Raw genomic sequence first — 19,492 nt, forward strand, 5'->3', positions numbered from 1 at the left:
CTCAGCTCTGGGGAGAAAAAAAAAAAAAAGATAAAATAACAGTTTGCTAGAGTTATTTTGAGGCCAAGCAGAGCAGGTCAGGGGCTGAGATTGAGCCAGAACAGCTGAAACTGAACCAGCCTGGCCACAACAAGAAAGGGTGAGCTTATTAAGCAATAAGTCTCAGAGGCTGAAAACATTGTAGGCTTACCTAGGTTAGAGTGTATGGAGGCTAGAAGCGTCTAGGACAAGGTTAGCAGACAGAGGTAATAATCCTCTGAGTAAACAATTGAAACAGGCGAATAAAAGTTCCTTTTACACAGCTTTTCTTGTCCTGTGGGAACAAAGGCATAACCTTTCCTCCAACGCAACACACTTCCTAATTTCCATTCTGCAGTTAGGACATCCTTGTATATAGGCAAATTTAATTCCAAAGTCTCTCAGCAGCTGTTTTTTTTTTTTTTTTTTTTTTTGGTCATAAGCATTTAAAAAAAGCTTTAGGTTAATAAAGCATTGTGTAATCTATCTCTGGGAGTCTTTGTTGGCCTTTTCTGTTTATTAAGCATGTCTTTTGTTTTGTTTTGTTGGTTTTTAAGTCAGGGTTTCTCTGTGTAGACTTGGCTGTCCTGGACTTGATTTGTACAACAAGACAGCCTCGAACCCAGAGAGATCTGCCTGCCTCTGCTTCCCCAAGTGCTGGGATTACAGGTGTGCCCCACCACACCTGACTTAAGCGTATCTTTTCTAGTGCTTGTCCTGTATGATTGTGTGGGATGCCTGTAATATGCTTTATGTTGCAATATGCAAAAGACTGTTTCATTTTACTAGAGATATTTGCTGGGGCTTTGCCAGTCTTAATTTGTACAGGTATCCCCATAAAGGCCATAATTTCTGTTAAAGGTGTAATTACAGAATCGGCATTTTCAGAACTTAAAGCAGTTGCCCATTACAAGCCTGAATATGTGTCTATCATATGGTGCACATACTTTAATTTTTCAAATTCTACAAAATGAAACATACAAGCGATTGTATGACATTGCTCTAAGGTGGTATCATTAAATAGAACTTGTAGTCTTGATTTAATTTTATTTACATACTTTCTTTTTTAATGTAGGGGTGATTTGTCTGTATGTGCACCTACATACCAGAAGAGGGCATCAGATCCCTTTATAGATGGTCATGAGCCACCATGTTGCTGCTGGGAATTGAACTTAGTACCTCTGGAAAAGTAGCCAGTGTTCTAACTGCTGAGCCATTTCAATTGTTTACTCTGAGTAAACAATTGAAACAGGCGAAATAAAGCTGAGCCATTTCACCAACCTCAGAACGTGTAGTCTTAAATTCACTATGTTGTCCTTCATCTAGCAACTGATCTTTGGTAATATTTTTTTTTTTTTTTTTTTTTTTTTTTTTTGGTTTTTCGAGACAGGGTTTCTCTGTGTAGACCTGGCTGTCCTGGACTCACTTTGTAGACCAGGCTGGCCTCGAACTCACAGTGATCCGCCTGCCTCTGCCTCCCGAGTGCTGGGATTAAAGGCGTGCGCCACCACGCCCGGCTTGATCTTTGGTAATATTAATATAATATCTAGTCTGATTATGTTGTTTCGTAGCTGAAGATTATTTTATTTTATTTTTTTGTTTTGTTGTTGTCCTGGATTCGCTTTGTAGACCAGGCTGGCCTCGAACTCACATTAATCGGCCTGCCTCTGCTTGCTGAGTGCTGGGATTAAAGGCGTGCTAAAGATTCTTTATCTATCATCTCTATGGGCTGCTATTCTGTACTTTTATCACAAGGTGTGCTATAGGGTTTAGATTGGAGTCCTCCGAAGATCTTTTATTAAGAACCAAAGGATTTTTAATCTCTTTTTTGTTACCTCCACTCTAGCATTTAGGTTTTCACTCTTCTTCTTTAAGTATGTTTTATTCTGTCCTTTTTTTTTTTTTTTTTTAAGATTTATTTATTTATTATTTATACAGCATTCTGCCTGCAGGCCAGAAGAGGGCACCAGATCTCATTATAGATGGTTGTGAACCACCATGTGGTTGCTGGGAATTGAACTCATGACCTTTGGAAGAGCAGTCAGTGCTCTTAACCTCTGAGCCATCTCTCCAGCCCTATTCTGACCTTTCTTAAAAGGATATATAATATTGCAATCATTGAAGCCAGGCATGGTGGCGCACACCTTTAATCCCAGCACTCAGGAGGCAGAGGCAGGTGGATCTCTGCAAATTGGAGGCCAGCCTGGTCTACAAAGTAAGCTAAGGCTACACAGAGAAACCTTGTCTCAAAAAACAAACAAAAAAATTGTAATCATTATCGAAAATATTATTATTTGTATGCTGACAATTAAAACATTGAAACAAAATTACACTGGATTCACATTTCATTGTATTTTCCACTTTTAACATAAAAATATTTTCTTTAAGGGCTGGAGATACGGCTCAGAGGTTAAGTGCACTGACTACTTACTCTTCTAGAGGTCCTAAGTTCAATTCCCAGCAACCACATGGTGGCTCACAATCATCTATAATGGGATCTGATGCCCTCTTCTGGCCTGAAGGTGTACATGCAGGCAGAGCAATGTATACATAATAAATAAATACATCTTTTTTTTTTTTTTTTTTTTTTTTTTTTTTTTTTTTATTAATTTATTCTTGTTACATCTCAATGTTTATCCCATCCCTTGTATCCTCCCATTCCTCCCCCCCCCCCATTTTCCCATTATTCCCCTCCCCTATGACTGTTCCTGAGGGGATTACGTCCCCCTATATATTCTCATAGGGTATCAAGTCTCTTCTTGGCTACTTGCTGTCCTTCCTCTGAGTGCCACCAGGTCTCCCCCTCCAGGGGACATGGTCAAATGTGAGGCACCAGAGTATGTGAGAAAGTCGTATCACACTCTCCAATCAACTGTGGAGAATATTCTGACCATTGGCTAGATCTGGGAAGGGGTTTAAAGTTTACCTCCTGTATTGTCCTTGGCTGGTGCCTTAGTTTGAGCGGGACCCCTGGGCCAATAAATACATCTTAAAAAATATTTTCTTTATAATTTCTCTCTCTCCTTCTTTGGTGTAATGGAACCTTCACTTTTTTCTTTGTTTTGGTTTTTCAAGACAGGGTTTCTCTGTGTAGCTTTGGCTGTCCTAGACTGGCATTGTAGACCAGGCTGGCCTCGAACTCACAGGGATCCATTTGCCTCTGCCTTTCGAGTGCTGGGATTAAAGGTGTGCGCCACCACGCCCGGCTCGTTATTTCTTTCTATGATTGTTTTTGTTCAGTTTCTTTCTTTTTTCTTTTTTCTTTTGAGACAGGGTTTCTCTGGCTGTCCTGGACTCAACTTTGTAGACCAGGCTGGACTCGAACTCACAGATATCTGCCAGCCTCTGCCTCATGAGTGCTGGGATTAAAGGCGCGTGCCACCACACCTAGCCAGACCACACTCTTGTGTCGTGAACTTTTTTTTTTCTTCGAGACAGGGTTTCTTTGCAGTCCTGGCTGGCTTCGAACTCATAGAGATCTGCCTACCTCTGCCTCCTGAGTACGGGGACTAAAGGCATGTGCCACCACGCCAGGCCTTGTATGCTGAACGTTTAACCACAAAATGAGATATCACACCATATATTGGTGCTAAGCACAGATGACCAGGTTTGGAATAAAATTCGTGGTTATTTCCTAGCTGCCCTTTTCTCTGATTGGCTGCCCCTGGGGTGGTGGGTCTTTCCTGGAACTGATGACTTTGTGGGGTCATGCCTAGGTAAGGCCTTATCCTGGGCTGCCCTTTGGGTCGGGGGATGGATATTTATTTATTGCAGACAGGGTTTCTTTAGCCCTGATGTGAGCTCTACCTCGTTATATAGCTAAGGCTGGCCCCGAACTCCCGATTTTCCAGTCTCTACTTCCTAAAGTGCTGCGATTGCCTGCTTGTGCCACCATGCCCTACTTCCAAGTGATGTATGTTCAGGAATTCAAGGAGGTCATTCAGAATAATCCCAGGGAAAGTAAAGTTGCCAGTATTTAAAAGGTTGATGAAGTCGCGTTGTTTTGGGGTGGCAGTGTCCGTGACTAATCCCAAAATAAGCATTTTATACCCGTCGGAGTTCGGAAAGGGGACCCCGAATATTCTAATAACATAGACTAGGAGGGAGAGATCACAAACACCGTTAAGAGATAAGGTGGGCTTACTTGAGGCCATGAAACTTGGGTAGTCAAGAGTGTATACACCAGCCCACACCAGCGCATGCGCAAATCCTTCCAGTCGCCGCCTCTCCCGCCATCTCCGGGGGCCTTTCTCTTGACTGGTGTGGGACTGTCCACGGCGCCGCCTGATCTAGTGGAAACATTCCGTGAGGATAGGTGGCCTCTGGCCCTGTTTTTCCTGCTGTGTTGTCTAGGCCAGAGTTGTGGGATACTAGTGGAAGCCGCAGAGGGCTGGTCTGTGGCTGAGACGAAGGGCTACGCGGTGTTGAGGAGTGCAGGCTTTCCGGAAGCCTCCCAGGCGGGGTCCTCTTTGGCAGCTAGCTGCGAGCGGGAGGCCTGAGCGGTGCAGTGGCTGCGCGGCGAGGTTCCGGGCGCAGGAGCACCGCGGCGCTATGGAGGAGCTCGATTGCGAGCCCGCAGTTACTGTAAGGGCGCCCTGGAGAGGCTTGCTTTGTTGCGGTGTTAGGGCTACGTCTCTTCGGTCACTTCAGGCTTGCCTCCCTGGCTGCGGGACGCAGGCTTCTTCCTTGGACTGGGTTGCCACCGTCCGGAATGTCAGATTAGCTGGCCACTGGGTGAGGGCGGTGGTGGTCCATCGTCTTCGGGTCCTGTGGATACTGAACGGACCGCGGAGGCCCCGCTGTATCCCGTTCGGCCCTTGGCTTTCTGACTTTTCTGCGTCTTTAGTTTTTCCCCTCGGTGTAAGCCCCACACCGTCTCTCCGAGACTTCAGTCCGCTTCTACCTCTCCTGCTGTCCTGGCTTAATATATAAGCAGTTTATTCTCTCGGGAGAGTATAGACTACCTGTTTCTGTAGTTTTGTATTCTTTTCGCTTGGGTTTAGAAAAACTGTAAGTTATGTGTATGTGGCTGGATATGTGCACAGAGGCGTCGGATACCACCAGAGCTAGGCTTCCAGGTGATTGTTAGCTGCTATACTTAAGTGCGGGGAACCGAACCTTGGTCCTTTGCAAGAGCCTTAAGCACACTTTAATTCCTGGGCTCTCTCTCCAGCACCTTTATTTGCATTTTTGGTTTGCTTGTTTTTGTTTTTTGAGACAGGGTTTCTCTGTATAACAGTCCTAGGACTCGCTTTGTAGACCAGGCTCGCCTTGAACTCACAGAGATCCTGCCTCTGCTGGACTAAAGGTGTGCGCCGCCACCACCCGGCTTTATTTGCATTTTTTCAGGAGTGTACATCAGGTGTAGATGGCCTCTGGTGGATTCATAGCCAGATGTTTGATGCCCTTCCCTAAGCTCAGCACTTTGGAGGCAGAGGCTGCTCTCACCAGCTGAGAGTAGCCTCTCCAAAAGCGAGGGGGACACCCCAGCTCCTGGGAGGTGGGTACTGGAGTATCAGAAGCTCAAAGACCCGAATTATCTGAGTTATCTGAGCCCTTGTTTCAAAAATGAAAATAGGGCCAGGCGGAGTGGCGCATGCGTTCAATCCCAGCACTCGGGAGACAGAGGCAGGCGATCGCTGTGAGTTCGAGGCCAGCCTGGTCTACAAAGCTACTCCAGGACAGCCAAGGCTACACTGAGAGACCCTGTCTCGAAAAACCAAAACGGAAAAAAAAGAGAAAAAAAAAAGTACACACAAATGAGACTTGTGAATAAATTATCTCTTAGGGGAGATTTATTCTTTTTGGTTCTTGTCACTGGGTTTAGCTCTGTAGGTCAGATAGCCTGCAGCTGTATGGCTTGTGCAGCGGATATGAGTCTAGGTTCCAAGGGATCCCTCTAAGCTGGAGAGAAAGTATAGATTCATTACTTACAGAGGTGACACAGGCTGAAGAGAGTTTCTTTTAAGTAGTTAAGTGGTTTTGGTTCCGTTTTTTTTCCTTTCGGTAAACTGGGCTTGCCTTGAATTTAATGATCCTCCAGCTCCTAAATCCTGGCATTACAGCCGTGCCCTGCCAGACAGTTTCCTCATGCAGCCCTTGGCTGGCCTGGAACTCTCTCTTAGAGGAGGCTGGCCTCCAACCTCCCTAGTACTGAGATTTAAAGGCATGAGCCCCCACTGCTGGGCTGGACTGTGGATCCCTGCAGTTACTCTTGGAAGTTGAATGAGAAGAAAACCCTAGGAGTAACCAACCGTTCTGTGCCTTGTGTTTCACTAGTGGATTCCAGGAGTGAATTCCAAGAAGAAGCAAATGTGTTTTGACTGGGGACCTGGGGAGATGCTCCTGTGCGAAACTTCATTCAACAGAAAAGGTAGCTAGCTCTTGCTTGTTTCTGCCCTGGCACATTTGTTGACGTCCTGGGGCAGGAAATGAAGTTATTTGACATAGTTTTTAGTTTTGAAACTTTGTTGTGGTTTTGAGACCCCCCCCACCCCCTCCACCCCCCTGCAGCCCTAGGCTACTAAATGAGACCCCCAACTCAATATGCCCCACCTTTTTAAAAAACTTTTTTTCTTTTAATGTAGCTAGCATGGCCTAGTATGAGGGCAAGTTTAATCTGGAATTTGTAATCCTCCTGCCTCAATCCTCCAAGTGCTGAGTATATAGGCATGTGCCCATTCTCAGCCAGTTTTTGTAATTAAAGAATTAAAAGTAATAGAATGTTTTCTTTTTTGGCGGAAATGATAGATGTTCCTTTTTTTTTTTTTTTTTTTTTTTTTTTTCTTTTCTGTTTTGTTGCAGACAAATCAGAGAGCCTGCCAAGCTGCCCCTTTATCTATATTGTACGGAAAGATGTAGATGTTTACTCTCAAATTTTGAGAAAACTCTTCAATGAATCCCATGGAATCTTTGTTGGCTTGCAAAGAATTGAAGAAGAACTGACTGGAAAATCCAGGAAAGCTCAGTAAGTGGTGCTGGAGGTCGAGATGAAGTGGTGACAGGCAGACTGCCTCGGCTCCAGGCCCTCCTGTGTGTCTTCAGGACGCAATTGCAGATTGTGTAACTGTTGGAAGACTTACTTACTGGCTTGATAGGCTTCTGCTTTTGGAATCCTACTTCATTTGTATGTCTCCCTTTAACACAACCGCCACCCAAAATAAAATACGGCAAAAGGAAAGCTAGTCCAAATAAGCCCTCAAATTAGATCTCATTTTTGGGAGATTTGAAAATGAGGTCAGTGGATTTTTATTTTTATTTTTTTGGTTTTCTGTGTAGCCTTAGGTGTTCTGGGCTCATTTTGTAGACTAGGCTGACCTCAAACTCACAGCGATCCACCTGCCTCTGCCTCGAGGCCAGTGGATCTTCTAAGAGCTAATGGCCAGTGTGGTCTGCATAGTGTGTCCCAGGCCAGCCAGAGCTGCCCAGCAAGACACTGTCTCAAAAAAAATTATGTATAAGGGGTCAGCAGACAAGGCAGTGAGTCAGAGACTGCTGTGCTCTGTAGGCCAGGATCAGCTGGCTTTTTGCTTTTGAGATGGTGGGGACCAAGCTTCCTCTGTGAGGCCTCAGCTGCTGAGCAGTGTCACCAGGTCAGCCCTCCAGGCTGGGATTTGTCTTCTTTCTTCCTTTTTCATTTTTATTTTTTTGGTGTGTCATGTAGCTTATGTGACCTTGAGCTTTCTAAGTAGATGAGGATGAAGTTGGGCTTCATACCTGGTAGGCAAGCAGTCTGCTGCCTCAGCCACATCCACGCATCATACCTGGTAGGCAAGCAGTCTGCTGCCTCAGCCACATCCAAGCATCATACCTGGTAGGCAAGCAGGCTGCTGCCTCAGCCACATCCAAGCATCATACCTGGTAGGCAAGCAGTCTGCTGCCTCAGCCACATCCAAGCATCATACCTGGTAGGCAAGCAGTCTGCTGCCTCAGCCACATCCACGCATCATACCTGGTAGGCAAACAGTCTGCTGACTCAGCCACATCCATAGGCCTTTTATATCTTTTCTTGGATACAAGGTCTAATGTAACCCAGGCTGTGTAGGTGTATATTGAAATGTATGTATTCTTGAACTTGTGATCCTCTTGCCACCATCTCTCAAGTTCAGGATGATAGACGGGCAATGGGGATCATTGCAGTCCGGGCTCTGTTCATGTGAGGCAGCACTACATCAGTTTAGTAGGGATTGATCCAGAAGCCGTGAAGGAGTGCTGTTCTCTGGCTCACTACCCATGGCTTGCTCAGTCTGCTTTCTATTTGTTTTGTTTTTTTAATTTTTTTAAAGACAGGGTTTCTCTGTGTAGCTTTGGCTGTCCTGGACTTGCTTTGTAGATCAAGCTGGCCTTGAACTCACGGAGATCGGCTTGCCTCTGCCTTCCGAGTGCTGGGATTAAAGGCCTACGCCACTATGCCCGGCTCAGTCTGCTTTTTTATAGTAGCCAGGACCACTAGCCTGGGTGGCACCTCCTAAATCAATATCAGTCAAGAATATGTACCACAGGCTTGACTGCAGCGGCTAGTGCTTTTACTCTGAGCCATCTATGTAGCACAGACTTACTTTGTGTGTAGGTAGACATTAATGCAGGTACCCGTGGAAGCCAGAGATGGCATTGGATCTCTTGGAACCAGAGTTACAGGCAGTTGTGAGCCATCTGATATGGATGCTGGGAACCAAACTCAGGTCCTGGCAACTAAACTCTGGTCCTTTCCAACAGTAGTATGCACTCTTAACATTGTGCCAAATCTCCAGCCCTTTGTTTATTTGTTTGTTTTTTGTTTTTTGGTCTTTTTGTGTGTATGTGTTCTTAGTGAGTTTCTATGCACTGGAGGCCAGAGCACTTCAGAGCTCCTGGAACTGGAGTTGCAGATTGATGTGGATGTTGGGAACTAACCCTGGATTTTTCTGCAGGAGCAGTTCCGCTACCTCCTGTCTTCTGATTCCTCTCTTTCTAGCATCAAGATATGTTCCCCGGTCATTTTGTATGTCATTTCATTTTTTTGTAGATTGGTTCGAGTGAGTAAAAATTACCGATCAGTCATACGGGCTTGTATGGAAGAAATGCACCAGGTTGCAAGTAAGGACCTTGTGTATATTTGAAGTGTGTGTCTAGTGCTGTTTTCTCTAGTGCCCTTTACGGAAGCTGCTCTGCAGTTCACAGTATAGGGCTCTTGGTGTGATACACAAGCATTTCCAAAGAAAAAGGGCAGGCATTAAAAGAAACAGAGACAGGAGGCGTATGGGCTTCTGAGGGCATAATAGATTGAATATGACCAATGCAGGTTGATTCACTTAAGATGTTTTGTATTCTGCTAGTTGCTGCTAAAGATCCCGCCAGTGGCCGGCAGTTCAGCAGCCAGGTAAGAGGTAGCTACTTTCATTGGCAACCTTGTGTCTTTCTCTGTCCTCAGTGCTAAGGGTGGCTTTGTGGTCACTGTTGCAGAATGTCTCTTTGGGATGGTTATTTGCTTATTTGTTTGGTTTTTTGAGACAAGGTTTCTCTGTGTAGCCTTGGCTGTCCTGGACAGATTTTGTAGACCAGGCTGGCCTCTAACTCACAGAGACCGGCCTGCTTCTGCCTCCTGAGTGCTGGGATTAAAGGTGAGCACCACCTGGCCTGCTTGCTTGCTTTCTGTCTTTCTTTCTTTCTTTCAAAAGACTCTCATATAGTTCATGCTAGCCTGAAAGCCCTGATCTCCCAACCCCCACACTGCTGGGATTACAGGTCAGGCCAGGTAGGCATGCAGCTCTTGACACTCCTGCCTAGGTCTCCTCTGAGTGGCAGGCCTACAGGTGTGTGCCACTGCCTTGCCTCTAACTTTGCAATGTGGTTTTCCTTTTTTTTTTTTTTTTTTTCCTCTTAATTTTAAAAGTTTTAGTGTTTTGGTTTTTTTTGAGACAGTTTAAAAAACTTTTTTTGACAAAGTTTCTCAAAATTATTATTATTTTTTACTCAAATAACTCTTTTTATCTCCCCCCCCCTCAACAGGGTTTCCCTGTGTAGCTCTGGCTGTCTTTGTCTTGGACTAGCTTTGTAGACCCGCTGGCCTTAAACTCACAGTGATCTGCCTGCCTCTGTCTCCAAGTGCTGTCTCCAAGTGAGTGTGCCACCACAGCCTGCTACTTACTTTACTAATTCACATTAAAACAAAATCACCAGTATTAAAATTATACAGGTCTGTAACTCCTTGTCTGAAATCTCCTCCTGGGCTGCCTGGTGGGACATCCTGCCGTAGGGAGATCAGTGAGTTGGGGGTTGGGACTCAGGCTCTACTATATTTCTTTGCTTTCAGTAATACTTTAAGTTAAAACTTGTATCTATTTCCTCCTTAGGTCTCCATTTTGTCTGCCATGGAGCTCATTTGGAATCTGTGTGAGATCCTTTTTATTGAAGTAGCTCCAGGTAAGCCCATGTTGTCTGTTTGATGTAGCCTCAGTTAGCCCAGGCTACCCCCGGCGTCCTTTCCAGTTGCAGGGAATAACCCCCTTTCCAGTCAGGGTTTCTGCGCTAGCATCGGTGTCTGTCCTGTGGGTAGAGCAGCTCTTGCTGCAGATGGAGCTGGGTGGGGTCTCTGTATGACTTGAGTCTCTCCTCTCAGCTGGCCCCCTCCTCCTCCATCTTCTTGACTGGGTCCGACTGCATGTGTGCGAGGTGGACAGTTTGTCAGCAGATGTTCTCGGCAGTGAGAACCCGAGCAAACATGAGAGCTTCTGGAACTTGGTGAGTGTGGTGTCAGCTGGGCTCTTCTTCCTTTGTCATGCGTTCTGCATCCTGGTCTCCAGGCCTTGATTTGACTGTAGATCTGAGGAAAAGAAGGCATGAGGGTAGTAAAATGGTTGATGGGGGTAAGGTAGGGGGTTAGAGAGCAGCAAGTGCAAGGCAGTAGAGTACACTAGAGCCGCAGTTCTCACCCCGTGGGTCATGACCCCGACAGGGCTGGCATACCAGATACCCTGAACTACATTAACAGTAGCAAAATTAGCCGGGCGTGTTGGCGCACTCCTTTAATCCCAGCACTCAGGAGGCAGAGGCAGGCGGATCACCTTGAGTTCATGGCCAGCCTGGTCTACAAAGTGAGTCCAGGACAGCCAAGGTTACACAGAGAAACCTTGTCTCAAAAAACCAAAAGAAGAAAAAAAAAAGTAGCAAAATTACATTCATGAAGTAGCAATGAAATAATTTTGTGGCTGGGGGTCACCACAACATGCGGAGCTGTATGAAAGGATGGCAGCATTAGGAAGGTTGAAAACCACTGGTCAGGGAGCCTGAGGTGCTAGCATCTGGGCAACATGGTCTCCAGCACCACAAAAAGAAAAACAGTAGCCTTTTTGGTTGTTTTGTTTGGGGGAAATATATATTTTATTCAGGGTTTCTTTGTGTGGGCTTGCCTGTCCTTGAACTCACTCTGTACACCAGGGTGGCCACGAATTCACAGACATCTATGTACCTTCGCCTCCCACGTGCTGGGGTTAAAGATATGCACTACTACTGCTCTGACTGGCTTTCTGTTTTGTTTTGTTTTGTTTGTTTCCCTGAGACGGTTTCTCTGTGTAGTCCTGGCTGTCCTTGAACTTGCTTTGGCTCAAATGAAAAAAAAAACAATAAACAAATAAATTTAAATAGAAGAGAAATTATAGCTGGGAGATGGCTGAGTCTGGAGAGAACTTGTGTATGCTGTGCCTAGCTTCCTCCTTTGTCTTGAGACGGGGTCTTGGTTTATAGATCTGTGTTATCTTGTACTTTCATAAAAGCGGGCAGGGAACTGGAGGTGTGGTGTGGTTGAAGCTATTGCTAGCATGTGTTAGACCTGGGCTGGACTCCCACCCCCACCAGAAGAATGTTGTCGGCAAGCATTGCTGATGGGCTGGGTGAGGATGTGTGAGAAAAGGTGGGTAGGAGGGGCCACCCGGTGAAGGAGACAGACTGCCCCGTAGTTTTAGACTTAAAGTGTATGACAGCTGTTGGAGATCCAAGTTTACACGCTGACTAGGTCATTGGAGAGGAGTCTAGAGTTCAAGGAATCTAGCGGAAGGGGAGACTTGGGATTTGTCTACGCATGCACTGGTAAGTTTTTGTATATCTTATATAAATTCACCTGCGCAGTCAGTTCATTGTCTGTGGGTGTTAGAGCTACCTGGAACCAAACTGCTAGATGCTGAACCATTGCTCATAGTTGACTCCGCTGAGCCTCTGGTGCTGGGGTGCTGGGGTGCTGGGGATTGAGCCCAGCACCTTGGAAATCTGGACAAGGGCTCATGTGTAGTGGGCAAGCTGTCTTCTGGTCCTGAGCTCCATCCCCAGGTCCTGGTCAGTGTCGTCACCTGAGGGTTATGATGGCACTTACTTCTAGGTGCACTGATTTGGTTGTTGAGGTGGAGGGAGCACATGAACTCAGGGGTCTGAGACAGCCTGGGCAGTACAGTGAGGCACTGTTTCAACCAGCACTATACATATTAACCTTTGCTTCTGCATTTCACAGATGATTTTAGGCAGTGGTGGCGCACACCTTTAATCCCAGCACTCGGGAGGCAGAGGCAGGCGGCTCTTTTGAGTTTGAGGCCAGCCTGGTCTACAGAGTGAGTTCCAGGACGGCCAGGGCTACACAGTGAAACCCTGTCTCAAAAAAAACCAACCAACCAACCAACAACAAAAGATTACTGTTTTCAGTTGTATGAGTGTATAGGTGTTATGCGTGTGTACTTGCAGTGGTGATTGTGAACTGCCACGTGGGAGCTGAATCTCGTACCTCTGCAAGAGCAGAACGTGCACTTAACCGATAAGCCGTCTGCCCAGCCTCTGGGTTTTGTTTTTGAGACAGGAACTCATATGGCCATGACTGTCCTTGAGCCAAGCAGGAGCTTGAGTTTCTGATCTTTCTGCCTACAAGCATTTGTGCCATTTTGTGTTGTGTGTGGTGTTGGGAATGACCAGGACTTAGTGGAGGCTTTAGCTGATCTGTATATCTAGGCCCAGAGCGTTGCTTTATGTGTGTTTCTGCTTAAAGATGCCCCTGTGTGTGTTGGGAGGAAGGGTGCTCACTTGCTTGTTTGCTTGTGTTTTGTTAGTTTCTGATGGTTTGAGACAGTCTCACACTATGCTGGCCACTCATGGCGATGTTCCTTCCTCCGCCTCCCACAAATGAGGGTTACACATGTTTGTGTGTGTTTGATATACTTGGTATTTTTGGTCTGTTAAAGCATTCTTTCTGCTGTGGAACAGTATATCTAGCCAAACATAAATGAGCAGACTTTTTTCCTCATTGTGGTAACCCTGAATATTTTTATGAACTTGACTTTGATTGCCCTGAGTTAGCAGTATTTTTTTCTCTTCCCATTACTGTGATTGACTATGTGACAATACCTAACTGAGTCCTGCTTGTCCTGCACACCTGACATATTTACATGGTTTCTTTGGATAAAACTCACCTCCTTTGCTTACCAGACAAGTTCTCTCCAGACTCAGCCATCTCCCAGCTATAATTTCTCTTCTATTTAAATTTATTTATTGTTTTTTTTTAAATTTAATTAATTTTTTTTTTCAAGACAGCTTTGTATACCAGGCTGGCCTCAAACTCAGAGATCTGCCTGGTCTCCTTTTTGAGTGCTGCGATTAAAGGCGTGCACCACCGCCCAGCTAGAAGGGAGTTCTTGCTGACTTAGAGTTAAGGGCAGCCTGGAGCCTTTTGCTAGGGCTTATGTTCCCACATCTCTTTCTAGGTGACCGTCTTGGTGCTGCAGGGCCGTCTGGATGAGGCACGGCAAATGCTGTCCAAAGAAGCTGATGCCAATCCCTCTTCTGCAGGCATGTGCCGTATCCTTGGGGATCTGATGAGGACCATGCCCATTCTCAGTGTATGTGGGAGCTGCCTTGCCTGCCTGCTCTTGGGAGGTAGGGATCAGGGAGCATGTAGGTCGTGGCGGCTTAGAATCTCACCGCCAGTCTCCTCCCTAGCCTGGCAACACTCAGACGCTGACAGAACTGGAGCTGAAGTGGCAGCACTGGCGTGAGGAGTGTGAGAGGCACTTGCAAGACAGCACATTTGCAGCCAGCCCCCGCCTGGAGTCTCTCTGCAAGGTGTGGGAGAGGGGTCAGGTCAAGGCTGGGGACTTCCCGTAGGACCTTGGCATTCCTGAGATTAAGGAGCTGGCTTCTCCTTGGAGAGGGCTGTTAAATCACTTGCTGCAAAGGAGGGAGCTTTCAGCTTCCAATTGAGACCCATGGTATAGTCATAAAAAGTGTTCTCTGCCAGGGCGTGGTGGCGCAAGCCTTTAATCCCAGAGGCAGAAGTGGACAGATCGCTGTGAGTTCGAGGCCAGCCTGGTCTACAAAGTGAGTCCAGGACAGCCAAGGCTACACAGAGAAACCCTGTCTCCAAAAACCAAAACCAAGAAGTGTTCTCCCTGAGGACAGCTCAGAATGTTTCTCCTCAGATAATGCTAGGGGACGAAGCCACCTTGTTGGAGCAGAAGGAGCTTCTGAGCAACTGGTACCATTTCCTAGTGACGAGGCTGCTCTATTCTAACCCCACAGTGAAACCTATTGACCTGCACTTCTATGCTCAGGTGAGTGACAGTGTGGGAGGCTTCTCTGTGTGGTCTCCATGCAACAGGAACGCCTTTTCGTTAGCCCTTTGGGAAGGAATCCTCCCCCCCACCCAAAGTCTCTGCTTCCATCTTGGAGATTGAGTGGGCTATCAATCACTCTTCTACAGTCCAGCCTGGACATGTTTCTGGGAGGTGAAAGCAGTCCGGAACCATTGGACAACATCTTGATGGCAGCCTTTGAGTTTGACATCCACCAAGTGATCAAGGAGTGCAGGTCGGCCGCCCTCACTCGAGTGCTCTGTGACATGGTCCTGCCGTGTAGCTCCTGCTGTCCTGCAGCTTCCTGTTCTCTTTGTCTTCTCTTTTAAAGATTTATTTATTTATTATGTATTCAGTGCTGTGCCTGCATTACACCTGCAGGCCAGAAGAGGGCATCAGATCACACTGTAGATGGTTGTGAGCCACCATATGGTTGCTGGGAATTGAACTCAGGACCTCTGGAAAAACAGTCAGTGCTCTTAACCTCTGAGCCATCTCTGCAGCCCTGTCCTGGAACTTACTTTTTTTTTTTTTTCTTCTCGAGACAGGGTTTCTCTGTGTAACCTTGGCTGTTCTAGACTCACTGTAGACCAGGCTGGCCTCTAACTCACAGCGATCTGCCTGCCTCTGTCTGAGTGCTGGGATTACAGGTGTGCGCCACCACACCCAGCTGACCCTTCTGTCTTTTTAAAGCATAGGGTATGTGGGTTTCCTGCTCATCTCGGTCACTCAGTGCGGCCCCTCCCCTGACTTCCTTTTTACCTTGGTGTCTGGATTTGCAGCATTGCCCTGAGCAACTGGTGGTTCGTAGCTCACCTCACAGACCTCTTGGATCACTGTAGACTCCTCCAGTCACACAACCTCTAGTAAGTTGGTCAACTGCACTGACCCTTTCTTACATCACCAGGCATTTGAGGGGCAGGTAGGCTGCAAGAGCAGCCTTGCAGTCCTGTGTTACTGGTTTTTTGCTTTTTGTTTTTTGTTTTTTTTCTCATCCAGTTTTGGTTCTAACATGAGAGAATTCCTCCTGCTGGAATATGCCTCAGGACTGTTTGCGCATCACAGGTAGGAGATCTCGTGGGGTACTGACCTTGTGGATGCCAGTGGAATTTCACTGTTCTCTCTTAGCTGCTTCTGAGTGCTCAGAGGGGGTGGAGGAAGGGTCACAGGGGGTAGTTCCCAGAGCCACAGGGCAGCCCATCTAGCCTCTCAACCTCTGCCTTCCTTGCACTTAAGCCTGTGGCAGCTGGGGGTGGATTACTTTGACTACTGTCCGGAGCTGGGCCGAGTTTCCTTGGAGCTACACATTGAGCGGATTCCTCTCAACACAGAGCAGAAAGCTTTGAAAGTGCTGAGGATTTGTGAGCAGCGGCAGATGACTGAACAAGGTGATAAAGCACTTCCCACAGCCGACCTCTGGACTGTCAGGGCATCCCGAGACTGAGCAATACCTATAGCAGCTTGCTTCTGTACACTGGGGAGAAGCGGTGCAGTTCATGTAAAGACAGAGAGCGAGCCAGGTGGTGGCAGTGCACACCTTTAATCCCAGCACTTGGGAGGCAGAGGCAGGCAGATCACTGAGTTCCGAGGCCAGCCTGGTCTACAAAGTAAGTCCAGGACAGCCAAGGATACAAGAGAAACCCTGTCTCAAAAACACCACCAACAACAACAAAAAAGACAGGGTTTCTCTGTGTAGCGTTGGCTGTCCTGCACTCACTTTGTTGACCAGGCCGGCCTTGAACTCACAGCGATCCGCCTCCTTCTGCCTCCCGAGTGCTGGGATTAAAAGTGTGCACCACCACCGCCCAGCTGAAACCCTGTCTTAAAAACAACAAAAAAAAATCCAAACAAACAAAAAAGGTCAACCTGTTCTCACACTCCAATGTGCTCAGGCCTGTGGTCAGAGCTGAGAATCCTATGTATGTGGGCAGTTGCTACCAGCAAAACCTGGACCAGCGGGGAAGCTGGGCAGGAACACAGCCACAGGGACAGGTTTGTGCCCATCTTCCCATTCCTGCTGAGTGAGAAGCACTTGAACCCCAAACCATCTCTTGGAAGCCCACAGTGTTCAACACCTGTGGTCTCAGTACAGATAATGGTGGGACCGGTATGTGGAGGAAAGCCAAGACTTTTTCTGCCACCCAAACACAAACACTTAGAAACCAGTGGGTGGGTCGTTTGTGGCACTGAGCAGAGTGAAGACCGAAGAATAAACTCTGAAGCTTCTGGTTCTTCTCATGTAGCTGTAGACTGAGTAGACTGTAGTGAGGCGGCAGGAAGGCCAAGCCAGTCTCCACAGGGCTCTTCCTGGGAGGGCTTATAGAGGGTAAGCCTTGTTCTCTTGTCTTTTTTCCTGCAAAGTTCGAAGCATCTGTAAGATCCTGGCCATGAAGGCTGTCCGCAATAATCGCCTGGGCTCAGCCCTCTCTTGGAGCATCCGGGCCAAAGATGCTGCCTTTGCCACACTTGTTTCTGACAGGTAGGCAGCTATTTGGTTGTCTGGGAGGCTGGAGCTTGAGGAGGGCCTACTACTGCTGCTCTAACCTCTGGGTTGGGCTCTGCAGATTCCTCAGGGATTACTGTGAGAGAGGCTGCTTTTCAGACTTGGATCTCATTGACAACCTGGGGCCAGCCATGATGCTCAGTGATCGACTGACATTCCTGGGTAAGTCTCTTCATACTTTCCCCTAGGTATGAGTGGACATTTGCAGAGATGGGAGAAATCTTCCTAGATTTCTTAATCTACATAGAAACCCCCCCAAGACAGAGCTTCTCTGTGTAACAGCTCTAGCTGTCCTGGAACTCTCTCTCTGTAGACCAGGCTGGCCTTGCACTCACAGAGATCCTTCTGCCTCTGCCTCCCGAGTGCTAGGACTAAAGGCATGTACCACCACCTCCCAGCTGACCCTTTTTTTTTTTTTTTTTTTTTTTTGGTTTTTTTGAGACAGGGTCTCTCTGTGTTAGCCTTGGCTTCCGTGGACCGGTTGACACTTTTTATATACACTTTTCATACTCATTTTTGTTTTGAAGACAGAATCTGTGTAGCTTTGGCTGCCCTGGAAATCCCTATTGTGGACCAGGCTAGCCTCTAACACAGAAGTCTGTTTGCCTTACCTCCCCAAGGCTAGGATTATGGGCCTGGAGTTTGGGATGGCTCCCATGTCCTGTGCCCCACCACACTTCCACTAGAGATTTCTCTCATCTCTTGTGTGAGCTGACAGTTCACTGAAGGAAGAGTTATTGTTGTTGTTTGGTTTTTCAAGACACGGTTTCTCTGTGTAGCCTTGGCTGTCCTGGACTCGCTTTGTAGACCAGGCTGTCCTCAAACTTACAGCAATCAACCCACCTGCCTCTGCCTCCTGAGTGCTACGATTAAAGGTCGGACGCCACCACCGCCGGGCTCTAACTTGTTCTGTGTATAGGGTTTTCAGCCTGCATGTCTGTCTGTACCACATATACACCTGGTACTTGCAGAAGCCAGAAGAGGGTGTAGTTAGTGGGTTGTGAGCTGCCATGTGTTGCATTGAATCCATGTCTTCTGTAAGAGCAGTTAGTAAGCTTAACAGAACCTTCTTTCAAGCACTTCAATTGCTCTCTTATAGTCTACTGCACTGCAGATATTTAGAGTTGGTGCTCCGAAAGGCCTGTCTTTGACTACTGTAATTCACTTATCTATGAACTTGATAACTTATATGAACTTGTAGACCCTGTTCTACATGTTCAGGTGTATCGAATTCTCCTAGTTAAAGGCCAGGTGGCTTTTCTGAGCATCAGGTAAGTGGAATGTTGAGGTGAACTCACATCCCTCCTAACAGGAAAGTACCGGGAATTCCACAGACTGTACGGGGAGAAGCGATTTGGTGACGCTGCTTCTCTCCTACTGTCCCTCATGACCTCGCAGATCGCACCCCGTTCTTTCTGGATGACTCTGCTCACAGATGCCTTACCTCTTTTGGAACAGAAACAGGTAAGGCTTCATCACGTCTAATCAGAGTTTATTCTGTACGTTTGGTGGTTGTCTTCATCTTGGTTCTGTAGCCCTACAGAAGCTCCTATGTGCCTCCTCCTTCATCTTGGTTCTGTAGCCCTACAGAAGCTCCTATGTGCCTCCTCCGACAGAGTCCTGTGCATGCATGTGTAGCATAATGCACAGGCTCCAAGCTGAAATGACGGCACCCACCAACAGTGCTCACCAAGCCTTACCAGAGAGGTGGATGTGGGACTAGGAACCACACCAGCAGTCCAAGGCTCTATCCAAAGCATTCTCCCCAAAGCCTTGGGTCTTCCCTGAATTTGGACCCATGCTTAGACCAACACAACCTCTGCCTGGGAGCAGGTGAGTGAAGCAGCCTCTTTTCCCTAGGTAATTTTTTCAGCAGAGCAGACCTATGAGCTGATGCGCTGCTTGGAAGACTTGGCCTCAGGGCGGCCAGAGTGTGGCGAATCAGACATCCAGCGACTCCAGGTTATTTTAACTTTGGGGGAGGTGATTCCATGTTGAGGGGGAAAGGATTCTGTCTTAGGATTTCCCTCTGTTCGCCCACATTCCTGAAACATTAGCCTCTGCTCTGTGACACACCAATGATTCCAGTCCTCCTGTCCCTTCAGTTATTCACTGCAGCCATCCTTAGTGCACTGGTCTCTGTGCTGTCCTGGAAAGCTGCCTGTGGTACCTCACAGTGCCTGTCTGCTCTTTAGGACGACGACATAGAGACCACCAAGGTGGAGATGCTGAGGCTGGCTCTTGCCCGGAATCTTGCTCGGGCAATTATAAGAGAAGGCTCACTGGAGGGCTCCTGAGAGATGGTGAAGACACCTGCAGGACAGTAACTTTGTATGGCAATGTAAATAAGACTTTAAAAGAATAAATTCCCTTTTGCAAATACAAGGCC

At 47.1% G+C, this 19,492-nt stretch overlaps 1 protein-coding gene across 1 annotated transcript; it reads left to right on the forward strand.

Moving 5' to 3' along the window:
• Window positions 1–4,462: 4,462 nt before the first annotated feature.
• Nup85 (nucleoporin 85) lies at window positions 4,463–19,492 on the forward strand. The gene is made up of 19 exons (XM_051159037.1): window positions 4,463–4,602; window positions 6,298–6,391; window positions 6,823–6,985; window positions 9,023–9,093; window positions 9,333–9,376; window positions 10,350–10,419; window positions 10,616–10,737; window positions 13,734–13,868; window positions 13,969–14,091; window positions 14,448–14,579; window positions 14,729–14,835; window positions 15,383–15,466; window positions 15,600–15,665; window positions 15,837–15,988; window positions 16,962–17,079; window positions 17,165–17,265; window positions 18,416–18,567; window positions 18,964–19,065; window positions 19,299–19,492. Exons 1-19 carry the CDS (start codon window positions 4,570–4,572, stop codon window positions 19,398–19,400), a joined length of 1,971 nt encoding a protein of 656 aa, XP_051014994.1. The 5' UTR covers window positions 4,463–4,569; the 3' UTR covers window positions 19,401–19,492.

The sequence above is a fragment of the Acomys russatus genome, chromosome 16 (assembly GCF_903995435.1).
Source record: "Acomys russatus chromosome 16, mAcoRus1.1, whole genome shotgun sequence".
Classification (NCBI taxonomy): domain Eukaryota; kingdom Metazoa; phylum Chordata; class Mammalia; order Rodentia; family Muridae; genus Acomys; species Acomys russatus.

Coding starts and splice junctions, on each gene's coding strand:
- Nup85 (XM_051159037.1), top strand. CDS start 4,570: ATGGAGGAGCTCGATTGCGAGCCCGCAGTTACT. Junction 14,836..15,382: donor CAAGTGATCAAGGAGTGCAG/GTCGGCCGCCCT, acceptor CTGGATTTGCAG/CATTGCCCTGAGCAACTGGT. Junction 19,066..19,298: donor CAGACATCCAGCGACTCCAG/GTTATTTTAACT, acceptor TCTGCTCTTTAG/GACGACGACATAGAGACCAC.